We start from the raw sequence: 13,016 nt of genomic DNA, 5'->3' as shown, positions 1-13,016 counted from the left end.
CTGCTGGTCCTGCTCCCCGTCACTCCGAGGAAGCCTCACGCTTCACCGGGGGGCTGAAAGCGGCTTCCAGGGCGGGTTTCAGAGCAGTCTCACAGAAATAGGCTCAGTCTTGGGCTGTTAATTTTCCTTAGACATGATGCCCAAACAAGTCAGATGCTTCCCACTTTTTTGCCCAGTTGCCCAGGAGAAGCATATTTCTAGTCCATCATAAAGGGACTTGTCTCATGTTAGGGTATTTTTGTTTTATTTCTTTCTAATTTTTGATAGATAAAAAAGTTGCAGGTTTTTTTGTTGTTGAGTTGCATCCTTGATCTGACTGAGATTTCATCTTGCTGTAACCTTGCTTCTTTTCCCAGAGATGTAAAACCAGACAACATCCTCCTCGATGAGCAAGGTAGGATCGCTCTGCTTTGCTTTGTCTGCCTCCTTTATTCGAGGGACAGATTCTTTACAGTCTTGAATACTCTGCCTCTTTTTATCTGGGAAAAGTGTGACAAAGGCACCACTCCTTCTAACTGATCGGTGTTTGGTTGGATGTACCTGTGCATTGTAACGCCAGGAGCATCCACCGAGGGCAGCCCCTCTCCTCGTTACCCCCGCCTCGCTTCGCCTGCGCTCTGCCTCCTTTCTCACCAGTGCCCCAGTGCACAGGTCACCCATGCCAGAGATGCGGTACCTGGCATCGTGGGAGGGCGTGAAGCACAAGAACTGTCTTGGTTGAGTTTTAGAGTGAGTGATCTGCACACATACTTTTAGGACGGTTTTGATGTCTTCCTGGGGGGGTGGATCTGGGCTGAGCCAGGTGGAGTGAGCTCAGGAACCTTTATGAGAGCACCTCTTGGTAATATTGTCTCAGTGGCCTGCATAGGAGCAACACCACAGGAGATCTTAAAATGACCTCTGTTCCAGTAGTAGATATTACAAAACAAAGACACAGTCTCTCAGGCTCCAGACCATCTGAGTTTTATCATAAAGCCTCATAAAAACCAACGTTTGCACTTGCATGGAAGTTCATTAGAAAATAGCGCAGGGTATAAAGCCCAAACACAAATGGGAAAAAGGAGATGTAAGGGAAGACTTCACAGGACAAGGCAGTCTGTGATTTACACACCATTTTCATAGCTGCCTTGTAGACAGCAGAAGGTAGCCCCCAGAAGGGGACGTGGGTGGGTTTTCTCTTACCAGGCTGGCTTGAAGGTAATGATGTTTTCTGAATTTTAACTTTCAGTCCTGATGACAGAGAAAGTAGAAACAGAGAGAAGGTGCTCCAGCACTTTTTGTAATACCTTAATGATTTCTTCATACAGGCTTAGGGTTTGGGAAGTATTGTTACCATTTCATTCAGCTGGCGTGTCCGAATTTGCTGTGGTCTGTACAGAGTGGCAGTGGAGCGTTTTAGCTCTGGGACTTTGGGGTAGTTGCGGTTCAATGGCTTTTATCAAAAACAGTTCTAGGTTTTTAATCAACGTGACCAAGGCAATATCTTAGTATAGTGTTTCCCTGTTGTCTTCTTGCTGACTGTAGGTTCTGGATAGAGCAATGTGACCAAGCGCTGGAGCTGGCGTAGGTTACTAGTTCACTCCAAGCGCGATGTAAAATCGAGACCCAAAGCTAGCTGCCATGTAATCACCCAGCCCGACTGAGACCCTGGGAAAGCCTCCGGATCTGTTATGGCCGTTTGGTGGGGTCTAACCCTGACCTGCCTGTGCCCGTCCTACACGGTCTGAGGGCAGAGCTTATGAAACAAATGTATTCTGACTCTGCATTGCCACTGTTCTGTGCTGCGATTAATTCCTTCTCAAAATGTGTCTTTGTTTAAGGTCATGCACATTTAACAGATTTTAATATTGCAACAATAATTAGGGACGGTGAAAGAGCAACTGCATTAGCTGGAACAAAGCCATACATGGGTAAGAAATAATAGCTGTTCCTTACGTCTGTATTTTACATTTCAAGAGCGCTCGCTGCATGCTGCCTGATGGCCCCTGTCTGTGACAAAGGCACTGAATTAATTTAGCACATTAATGCACGCGCCCAAGTCATTCAGCAGAGCCTGATCATTTGAAAAGTGAAAGTGCTGGAGTGAATGCCCCGCTGTCAGCACACCCTCCCCATCCCGCCCTGCCCTCCCCGCCGGCCCCGGGCTGGGGCCTGGTGTGTCCTGGCAGGCACCGAGTCTCTGCCGCCCCTCGCGCGCTCGGTTGGGAGGGCTCTCCCCATGTGCACCGGGTAACCCAGCTGCCCAACGAGGGCAGGCCTGCTGCTGCTGCTGCCGCTGCCGCTGCCGCCACCCCTGACTTGCAAAGCCTCCCCTCGGGCAGTAGTGCATAAAAATAACCAAAGGTTTACGTACTGACTTACATGAAATACTGAAATAGAAACAAACTGAAGTCAGCGAATAACCTGTTGCATTTTGCTCTTTCTGTTCAGCCCCGGAGATTTTCCATTCCTTCCTGAACGGCGGGACGGGCTACTCCTTCGAGGTTGATTGGTGGTCGCTGGGAATCATGGCTTACGAACTGCTGCGGGGCTGGGTAGGGCTCCCGGAGGGTCCGAGGGCTAAGGACGTGCTCTCTGAATGACTGCAGAGAGGAGAGGGAATGTCTTCTCATCTTCCTGCTCTTTTCCCCCAGAGACCGTATGACATCCACTCCAACAACCCTGTGGAGTCTTTAGTTCAGCTCTTCAGTACCGTCAGCGTTCAGTACTCATCTGCGTGGTCAAAAGAAATGGTTGCTCTATTAAGAAAGGTAAATAGTCTTGCTGGCATGGTTTACATTGTACATTAGCTGCAGTGCGTGCGGGATGAGCTGGAAAATTTTCAGCATATTAAAAAATAATGTAAAATTGAAATAGAACTAATTTTTATGGCTTTGGTCAGGCTTAAGCACAGATTAATCTTGTGTTTTGCTTGTTTGTTTATTATCTCTGTAATCAGATGCATTATGTTTGACAGCAAGGGAAGGAAAAAGGCTGGTTTTGGTGTGGCAATCAAATTCCTACCTGGGCTAGAACTGTAACCTTCCAGCATCCCCCTCTGTGATCGTCCTGACCTGAAAAGGCAGCGATCGCGATTGGGACAGCATGGGAGATGGAGGAGCGTGTGCTGCCCCTGCTGCGTTAGCTGCTCGCTCTCGCCACCCCTGCCGGGCCGAAGGGTCTGCTCCCATGTATTGGGTTGTGGGAACCGTCTGGGCGGTTTCCATATCTGTGGGATGGTCTGCTGCTTTCCTTGTACTGCTGCACGAGAAAGTTGTTGATTTGGTGTGGAGTCTGCGGTTTTAGCTTCTGCTTGCTTGAGAACTCAGAAAAGTAGCTGATGGGTGTGCTATAAAAAAGATATACACGGTGCTGACAGCAAATAAGTGACTCCGATGTAAGTTAATGTTGGGTGGACAATTTACATAATTAGATTTTGTTTTAATGAGCAGCAGCGTTGTTAGCTACAACTGCAGCGGAGCATTCGGTAAGTTCACATTGCCATCTGCTGGGCTGCTGGTGGTCGGGCTTCTGGAGACCGGTCGGGAATGAAATGTCCCACCAGGACAATGCCAGCAGCCACCTCAGCCTGGCAGGACCCGGCGTCCCCCCACACCGCTGGGCTTTCTGTGCTCAGGATGCCCCAGCTGCGGTCCTGCCCGCTGGGGCAGCTCGGGGGCTCTGCTGGTGCCCGCTCCCACTCCTGGCATCGGTGCCCCGCATCTCCTTCCCGCTGGGCTGGTGCCGTCGCAGCAGCCTTACTCAGCAATTGCAAATTCCTTCCTTTTCATTTTAAAGATGAAGACAATTTTATGCCATGAAAAAGTGCCTGAAAAGTTCCCCGTGTGGCAGTTATTGGTCGAGGCGGTCTTTTACCCTGTGCCCTCCACAAGCATCCCATGCTTGGGCGCTTGGCAGGCTGGAAGTATGGTCACCATTCCATGCTTCTTTCATAGTTACCTTTGGCATCGGAAAAATACTCAGTGCTGACTTTATTTCTTGCAAAAAGGCTGTAGCGACCTATAATTAGTGTGCCTAGAATTACGCTGCGTTTTTTTGAAGAAAATGGTCCTAGATGGGCATTTTGTAGAGGCCCTACTGCAGGTGTCCATCAGTTGGGAGACCGTGCACACTCAGTTTGCGGATGCCCAAAACCGAGCTGGGGTGGCAGGAGGTCAGGACTCAAATTCCAAGTGCTCTGAAAAAATGGCAAGAACTGGTCCAGAGGTGGGGTGCGGCTCCGGCGCCGGCGGCACAGGCAGGCAGGGGGCCGGCTCCTGGAGAGGCGCGAGGTTGGGCATGACTCGCCCGCCACAAGCGTCCCGCACTTGGGAGAGGAGGGACGCGCACGGGGCTCTGAGGAGGCACTGCAAATGTGGCATCAACCAAGCTTCAGTGAAGATTTTCACAGGGGGAGACCAGGCACAGAATTTTCTGGAAGCCCTACCCAGATCCCATGTTAGATGTACCCATTAGACACACCTCCACGTCAGACATGTCTCCAGCAGTCCTGGAAGCTGTAACTCAAGTCAGCTGAGGGTACAGCACGGTATGTGGTGCTGAATTCTTTGAAAAATCAGGTCTGTCCTCAGACTGGTGTCTCAGTGGATCAAGCGATTATTTTTTTCTTTGTGCTGAGTAATCCATGTGAGTGATAAACGGAGTAGTAGCCCCTGGCGTCACAGAAGTGGTGTGAAAATAGGACATGTGGAGGTTGAAACCACAATGATGAGCTTCTGAGGGAATCAATGCCTTTACAAGGGAGCGAGGCTTGTCCCTGGCATGGGGAGGGGTGCGCCGGGGCGGCAGCGCCCGGGTGCTGTGGGGAAGGGTCGTGCATCGCAGGTAGGCACAGGAGGAGCAAACCCGCGCTAGTCCGAGTGCTCACAGCGCCAAATTTTTGGCCGTCTGGTTTCACAACCTCCAGAACATATTTCTAATGTGTTTTTTTTCTATATTCTGTTACGTAGCTCCCATGACAGAAAGGTTGCTGCATGGCTGAACCGCTTGAGTGCACCCAAAAGGCAGGATGATGCTGGGTTCCTTTTCTTTCTCCTCTGATGGGAATGCTTTTCTCTCCCCAGCTGCTGACAGTGAACCCTGAGCATCGCTTTTCCTGCCTGGCCGACGTTCAGGCCTCGGCGTACTTGTCCGGCGTGGTCTGGAGCGACGTCTGCGAGAAGCAGATGGAGCCAGGCTTCGTCCCCAATGTGAGTAGGAGCGACCTGTGTCCCGGCCCGAGCAGGGGCGGTTCTCATCGTTAGAGGAACCGCTGCGTTCAGCAGAGGCTTGCTGGCGGAGAAGTCATTTCTGAGTGTATTATTTCCTGTGAGAGGGTCTCTGCTGTGCCTGACGCGCGCGGTGTCGTGTCCTGTGTCCCGGCAGAAGGGCCGCCTGCACTGCGACCCCACCTTCGAGCTGGAGGAGATGATTCTGGAGTCGAGGCCCTTGCACAAGAAGAAGAAGAGGCTTGCAAAGAACAAGTCGAGGGATAACAGCAAAGACAGCTCACAGTCCGTAAGTGCTTTCTGGGGTAACAGCCAGCCGCGAAAAAAGGCTGGGCTGCTGAATTTGGGGATGTGTAGCAGCAGTTGCTGAGACAATGCAGTAACTGCAGATTTATTTTGATAAAAACATTTGTGCAATGGAGTCATCCCGACAGCCAAATGTTCCTCTTAGGTCAGTTTGATAAAACTCTTTAATCTGTTCTTTGGAAAATGAAATGAGAAACAGAGGTCTGGGCACACTGGTCAAGAGGAAAACTAAAAAAAAAAATACATGTCCATACGATCTTCACCTTTCTGAGAGGCGCTGCCCAGTGTCTGTGACGGCTGTCGGAGGGTTACAGCAGTAGTTTATCCAGGCGCTGATGATGGCCACACAGAAACGTCTGGTCGGTCAGTCCCATTTTTGGGTAGCTACCCCGTGTTTTCTCTCGCCGCGTGAGCTGTGTGGCTAGGTAAGCCTGCGGCTCTGCCGGGCGCCCGTGCCAGGGCGAGCTCCGGCTGTGCTGGCTGGGCAGGCCGGCACGCGAGTGTGGGAGAGGTGTGCAAGTGTGCCCGCGAGCGCTTTCTGCAGAGGGGGAGCCATTAGCTGGGAAATTAAGCTAGAGATGAGATGCATTTGTTTCTTCTTTTCGCTGTGGGAGTCACGGTGCTTTTGTGTCACTGTGGAGATAAATACCAGTATCTCAGTTTTACAGAGCAGACACGTCCCAGGGGCAGAAGCAGCTCCTGACGCAGCAGAGCGGGTATGCAGTCCTGCAGACGCCAGGGCTCGGTGAGGGGTGTTTGCAGGTAGGGCGGTGTGCCGGGGAGGCCTGTGAGAGCCAACGTGCATCGCCCACAGTCCCTGCTTCCCCTGCGCAGTGCCTCTGAGCCGCGCAAATCCCAGACTCAGGGAACAAGCGTTGCCCCCCGCAGTGAGGTCAGGACCATCCGCTGTCGGAGGGCGGCAGGGAACGCTGGGCAGGATTGTGCCTGTCTCGTTGTCTGTGCCAATTAACTGCAATGGATCCCTTCCCTCTTCAGCGGGAGTTAATGCTGCGATCAATGAGACTTACTGTAAATGCTGAAGAATAAATCGGGAAGTGAGGGAAGAAAAAACAGAATAAGCGAATTCGCAAATACCTCTCCGAGGTTTTGCTGCCAAGAGAGTTAAGGGCACTTTGCCTGCCAGGACCCACGGCCGCCGGCCGCTCGCCAGCCGCCTGCGCAGGCGTCAGGCAGGAGCCCGTCCCTGGCTGTGCCATGGCCCGTGGCTGGGGGGCACGGGCGGGCGGCGCGAGGGCTGGGCAAGGCTTCGCCCGGGCTGGCGACGGGCGTCCCTGCTTCGGCCGGAGGTGGAGCGGAGCAGCAGCATCTGGCTTCAGGGGTGGTCTCTGCACCGAGACAGAGGTGATGCAGGAGGTAAAATAAAGGCAGCAATCGGGAAGGGTGGGCTGTCTGCACAGCCGTGTTTCCTTCCTGCCCCGTGGGTGCTGCCAGCTTCCCGGCGTGCATGAAGGCAGCGTACCTGCACAGCCCCTGGGCCGGGCCGGGCCCCCACGGGTCGCAGCCGTCGGTGGGACGAGGCGGCAGGTTTGTGCCTTCTTCTTGCAAGGGCTCACAGGCGCAGGCTTCGTGCTGGTCTCTCCGCCGTGCTGGCTTTCCTCCCTATGGGCAGATAGGACTCCCCAAACCAGAATACACAGATAAACGTGTTGTGTTTATCTGGAAAACTGTGCTATCTGTGGTTTATGGAAAACTCTGCTTGCCACAGATGAAAGAAGCCACCGGTGAAAGCCCTGAAGGCAGTCAGCTATGCTGTTCCCATCATCTGTTTCGGTTGAGGTTTCTGGTGGCTGGGAGGCTCTGTGCGTACAGCTGGAAACGCTGCGATGCTGTAGGCAGCAATGAGATGCAAATGGGCCTGCTTATGCATGTGGTGTTTTTCTTCAACAGGAAAATGACTATCTCCAAGAATGCCTTGAAGCTATCCAGCAAGACTTTGTCATCTTTAACAGAGAGAAGTGAGTGTGGGGGGGGGTAATTTTTTTGAAAGAAAAAATGCTCTTTTTCCTGACTTCCTTTAGGAATCCGGGTGCCAGTGCCTGATGGCCGGGAGCATCTGGCTGCGGGCTTAGCCCTGGGTGACTGACGGCAGCCGAGGAGCTCAGGTGCTGCTTCTGTAGGAAAAGCAGTTCTCGCCAAAAAGGGAGACAAGATCAGGGATTATTAATCACTGCCATTAAATAAAATATGCTGCAGGGAGACTTCTGGGATTTACCATATGTATGTGACACTGCTTCAGTTCCCCCATTGCATCTTCTCATCCATCCTGCTTTTAGAGGATGATGTTTTGGAAAATGAAGGCAAGGAACGTGCTAAAATCTCTGCAGGACATGAGCGGGCAGTGAAGGCACTGGAGGTGAAGCAGCTGCTTTCCCCCGTGTTCAAGCACGCTGACATGGGAATGTTGGGTTCGTAAGTAGGACAGGAGACAGCCCCCGTGGAGGAGGTGGTGCGTGGCAGGGAGCCATGGCACAGGGCGCTTGTGGCCAAGGTCTGGGTGGGCAGCGCTCCTGAAAGCTGAAGCCTTGCAGGTCACTGTGGAGTGTTTCAGAGTGTTTCGGTGTGTTTTGCTGATACGTCAATCCCTGTCGTGACCTTTTTATGTGCTCTGTGTGTGCTCTGGAAAGACTCCTCTGGTTTACCATGTGTCTGCTGTAGGCATCTCGCAGGAGTGGTGCGTGGGCAGCCTGGGGCACACTGGCTGCTGTAGACCACCCTCACACCACTCCTTCTGTGGGGCGTTTCATCTGGGGATGATGGTGTAACACCTGGTTCCTCTGCTCCGCACAGGCTAAAGAAGAGCCAAGAGCAGATGAGCGAGTCTGTGTCCCCCCCCGAGACCACCGACGAAGCCGAGACGGAAGCTGAGTCTGAGACCTCCAACTTGAACATGTGCAGCTCCGTCTGCTCCTCCGCGGGCAGCAGCTAGGCTGCAGCCGCTGGGCGAGGGTCGCGGGCCCGCGCCGTGCCGATAACCCGTTCTCAGGTTGCGCTGAGCACCACAGGCTGTCCTCCGATACCACCGGAGAGCACTGACAACTAGTCTTGCAAAGCTGTAGCAAAAGAGAGAGTTCTTACAGAACTGCATTCTTGGATTTAATGGAGCGCCAGTTCAGCACACTGGTTGCCTGTCGTGGGTAAAGATACTTGCTATGCAACTTGTCGGAGGAGGTAGATCAACTTCTTGACTTGTTCTTTTTTAATGTCAGATTGCTGATCTGCACATGTTTTTAATATCGTAAGATGACAAGAAAAGAAGTTACGTCCTTGGGTACAGCAAGGGAAGACACTGAGCAGGTGTGGGGAGGGAGGGAGGCTGAATAGGTGGTTAAAAATTTGCTTTGGTGTTCCCTGTTCGTAAAGGCTGCCGCAGGGACAAGCAATCCCCGCGTAAATCGGAGCAGCCCTGGGGCCTCTCCGGGCTGTGGTGGGCAGCACCGGCCTCCTGGGAGCCTCGGGCTGCTCGGGTCCTGCAGTGCAAGGACATCCCAGGCGCATCCTTGTCCTCTCGTCACCTGTCAGAGTTTCTTTCCCGACTCGGGGCAAATAAATGTTTTTTGCGCACTCCATGGATTCTTCTGGGGCTGGGTAATGATTAAACATGTAATTGAGATGCAGAATGTATTTAAAATATTTGCTTTCTTCACATAGCTGCTGCGAGTGGCGAGGAGCCGTGCGAACGGATCGGAGGGTTTGGTTCTGGCTGTCCGGGTTCGGAGGACGCAGGTTATCACAGGTTCAGATTTTACTGGAGACAAAGTGGGTGGCCTTGCAATGCTGCTCGGTTATGAAAGAGGGGAATATCTTATTTCACCCTTCAATTTACTTTATTTTCAGTGTAAAGTAAAAAAGTACTGTATATAATTTACCAATACCTGTTTTAACTTCTTAACAAGATGGGAGATCTCCTTAACTTGTTCCAGCTGTGGATATTGCCTTTCTTCTTGTTTCAGAAGCCTTCACTATATTAGTTGCTTAATCTGCTGTAGAGTGGCTTTTGGTTACTATTGCTAAAAATGAGCCATGGGTTCTGCTGCAACGTACAGCTGTTGTGATACACAGGGGTTTCGTTAGAACTGCATTAACTTTCAGACTATCAACATCTGTTTGCTGCCAGACATTAAGAGGTTGCAGGGTTTGCATCCTTACTGTATATTCGTAATGAAAAAATGGATAGAAAATGTTTTTAACAGATGCAGGCTCCCTCAGGACAAATTTTGCTGTGTTTCCAGTTTCTGTGAATGAAACAGAAAGGCGTAACTGGTACGAAACAGTTTTATATGAAAAATGACACCTTTATTTTCCACAGTTTTATGTGGAAATTAGTACGTGGCTAAAATTGTGCAGAACCAAATTTTCACAGCAGTCTTTAAAAGAAGTGTTCAGGTGTGCAGGCACAACTTGCACGGGGCGGAGGAGGGAAGGCAAAGCTTTGGTGCCAGTTGCACAGTTACTTTCAGGACAGAGCCAGGTAAACGCTGTCGGCCGCGGCCGCTCTCGCCGGGGTGGTGAGCGTCCAGCCCCTCGGCCGTGCCCGCTGAGGGAGCAGGGCCGCACCGTGGGAGCCCGGCGTTGGCCGTGGGTCCTTCCTTGCAGACGACTGACTCTGGCCGGGCACAGGCACGGCCTGTGCCTCGTTAGGAGCTGCGTTAATGATGAGCTGACGGGGAGCTGCAGCCGTTCAGTGAGTGAGGTCTGAAATAAATGCTTTCCCCTGCGCCTTTTCCCCAGCTACAGGAGGGGACCTACACCCCAGCTCTGATCCCGGGCTGTGCTAGGGGGGACCTGCCCTCTCTGCTCCGAGTAACTTGCAGTCCGATTACGGGGTACCGGGGTAACCTCATTACCCTAGTCACCTCATCACCGTCTCCCGCAGGCCAGAGCACAGCTGTGTGCGCCCGGCTGGGCCGCGTGCTCTGGCCCCGTTTGCTGCTGGTGAGCAGCCCCTGCTCGCTGCGCGGGCAGCCTGGTCCTCGCCCCGCGCCCTACGCACACCTCGTTTTCTCCATCGCCCGCCTGCGCAGCCGGGGCTGTCCCGGCGCAGGCTGCGGTGCACACTGGCTGCCCGCTGCGTGCCCTGGTGGGCTCGGCTCCCGCTGTGTGGGAACGGTGCCTGTCGGCAACGGCCGCTAGTGATGACCAGGGTACTTTGCTTGTAGTAGTAACACTTCAGTCTCAAGTCACAAAACCACATCAAGACGGGCTCTGATTTGCTTCTGATCAGAGCAGTTTGATAACCCTGCTGCTGTGAGGGGCCAGAAACCCACCGCTTGGCCTGCCAGGACTCGGGTGGGGCAGGAGGAGCAGAATGGGGCTCAAAACAAAGTATTTATTCAGGAATTATAAATCACAGATTATTTACTCCACTGGTATGGATAGGTTTTTTCAGTAAACTCCATCTCACTGTTTATCATCTTTCTGTAAACAATGACAAAATTTGGACTATCAGAAGGACAAAGAGTGTAACTTATTTTTGGACCAAAACATCCCATATATGAGATGCAGATGGATCCTATTCAACCAACAGCCCTTGGGCCAGGACAGATGTTGGCGGTTTGGTAGGATGTGTCTAATCAGACGTTTTCATCGCTTTCTTTAGGACAGGTGGCAAACGGCCCTTGAGGCTGAGGTTGGTGTGTGTAGGGAGGAGCTGGCTCACTCCTGAAACGAATGTTTCTCACCCCAAACCCTCTCCGTGTCGGTTGCTTATGTTCCCTTTTCAGCACTGCTCTTCCTGGGTAAATTGTGCAAAATATCCTTAGCAGCACTTGGCAGAAAGCGGGAAAGCCTCTGGGGAGACCCAGGTAGCTGCTCCTTCCCAGGTGAAATAATCCGGGGCAGGTGCTGGCTGCCCGGGAAGCACCTCTGAAATCCAGCAGTGCATCTCCCGGGGACGTGCCAGGGGAAACTCTGCTTTTTGCCTCAATCTATTTCTAAACCTTAATCACTGAGAGAAGTGACAGGACACAGACCTCTAGGATGGTTGTGCCGAGCAGCAGAGACGCCGTGAATACAATATAACTGGAGCACTCGTTATTGATCGTAAATAACGCATGGGCGTAACTTCCCTAGTGCCCACTGGGGACCGGGTTTTATTGGCGCCTGTTTATGCCCAGTCCCTGGAGAAGAAATTACGAGAAAAGATGAAAAAATAATAAGAAACAGATAGGCGTTTGCTTCATTGTCAAAAATCCCCATGATGGGTTTCAATACACCAGGCCTTTCTTTCCCCGCTGTGCTGCTGCTCGCTGGGCTCTTTGTGTCGTGTCCCCATCGCTGTGTCCCCGTAACGAGCCTGTGCTGATTGAGCCGGCCGAGCCCGGCCCCGTCAGCACCGCACGTCCCCGCGGCTCCTTCCAGGAGCATCCCCTGCATCCTCCCGCAGCGAGAGCCAAGCTGGCGACGCTGGGCCTGATGCGTGCGCCGAGGACGCCCGGCTGGTGGGACGGGTTCTCCTCTGCGAAAGGGCCGGTTTCTGTGAAAAACACCTGGCTTTGAAACGCTCAGAGCCGCTCCTCTCCTCTTAGGCTCTCTGTTGCGTTAGAGCCTGGTGCAGCTCCAGATGTGAGCAAAACTCACAGTGAAGTCGTGACATACTCCTGGTACCAAACCCCACCACTCAGAGCTTGAAAGAAGTCAATAGCAGCTCTGGTTTACATCTCCACTACAACCAGAATACAATAATTTTCTGTATATAAATATTTAAATACATGTATTTTTTGTATGACAGATTTATACAGGGTGTGCCATTATTCACTGTGAAAAGTCTACGTCGCCTATAAATTATTCTCCTTAAATTCCTTGCCATAAGATTTTTTTCTTATCTCTGTTGTATTATCAGGTTTTGCAGAGCAGCATATTTTTAAGTGTTTCCATTGAATTCCACAGACTTCACTGGGAATTTTGCGTAGAAAACAAATGCCGGATCAGGTCCTGATGTTTCTTCTGTTGCCAACTCTTTATTATTCTATACCTTGCCAAAAAGAGCGTAAGAGTAATAAAATAATAGCAAAAAGGCCAATAGTAGGAACTCGACACTGGACAGCGCTGAAATCCTGATGCCTTGGTAGGGTACTTTTAAAAATTATTTCAGTGGAAATATATGTAAAGTATATCTTTGTATTTTATGTTAATACATTTCGGTAATTTTAGTGCATGAAAATTCTACCATGTCACAGAATATTTAAGTTATGACAAGTTTGTGTTTTTGCAGATACTGCGAGAAGCCATTGCATATGTGGAGTAATAAATGTGTATTTTTAACATTGCCAAGTATTTGTTGTTGTTTCTAGGTTACTGATCTGTAGATGAAAACATTGAATCTTATAAAAAGTGTATGTTATAATGACATTTCTGGTGTACACATCACAGGCTGTTCAGCGTCCCCGTTCCACCAGTTGGCGTGACAGCCGGCCCACCCTGCAGCCTGCTGCGCGCGCAGCGCCGGCGGCTCCCTGGCCCGCAGCAGCAGCGCTTCACGGCCGC

At 51.6% G+C, this 13,016-nt stretch overlaps 1 protein-coding gene across 3 annotated transcripts in view; it reads left to right on the top strand.

The window, feature by feature from the left end:
- Nucleotides 1-12,798, top strand: part of STK32C (serine/threonine kinase 32C) — a 98,608-nt gene extending 85,810 nt beyond the window's left edge. For 2 of the 3 annotated variants that reach the window (XM_087767264.1, XM_087767263.1), the window contains 8 exons: nucleotides 357-394; nucleotides 1,821-1,910; nucleotides 2,431-2,534; nucleotides 2,634-2,750; nucleotides 5,064-5,189; nucleotides 5,365-5,496; nucleotides 7,422-7,489; nucleotides 8,322-12,798. In XM_087767264.1, coding sequence (XP_087623390.1) covers nucleotides 357-394; nucleotides 1,821-1,910; nucleotides 2,431-2,534; nucleotides 2,634-2,750; nucleotides 5,064-5,189; nucleotides 5,365-5,496; nucleotides 7,422-7,489; nucleotides 8,322-8,460 — 814 coding nt within the window. In that variant the 3' untranslated portion in view covers nucleotides 8,461-12,798. The remainder of the gene's footprint in view (nucleotides 1-356; nucleotides 395-1,820; nucleotides 1,911-2,430; nucleotides 2,535-2,633; nucleotides 2,751-5,063; nucleotides 5,190-5,364; nucleotides 5,497-7,421; nucleotides 7,490-8,321) is intronic. The other variant, XM_087767265.1, reaches the window with a different exon arrangement.
- Nucleotides 12,799-13,016: the final 218 nt, after the last annotated feature.

Source organism: Nipponia nippon, unplaced genomic scaffold (assembly GCF_047370975.1).
Source record: "Nipponia nippon isolate SJK-2023a ecotype South Korea unplaced genomic scaffold, ASM4737097v1 scaffold_3, whole genome shotgun sequence".
NCBI lineage: Eukaryota > Metazoa > Chordata > Aves > Pelecaniformes > Threskiornithidae > Nipponia > Nipponia nippon.
This window is presented reverse-complemented; position numbering and strand designations above follow the sequence as displayed.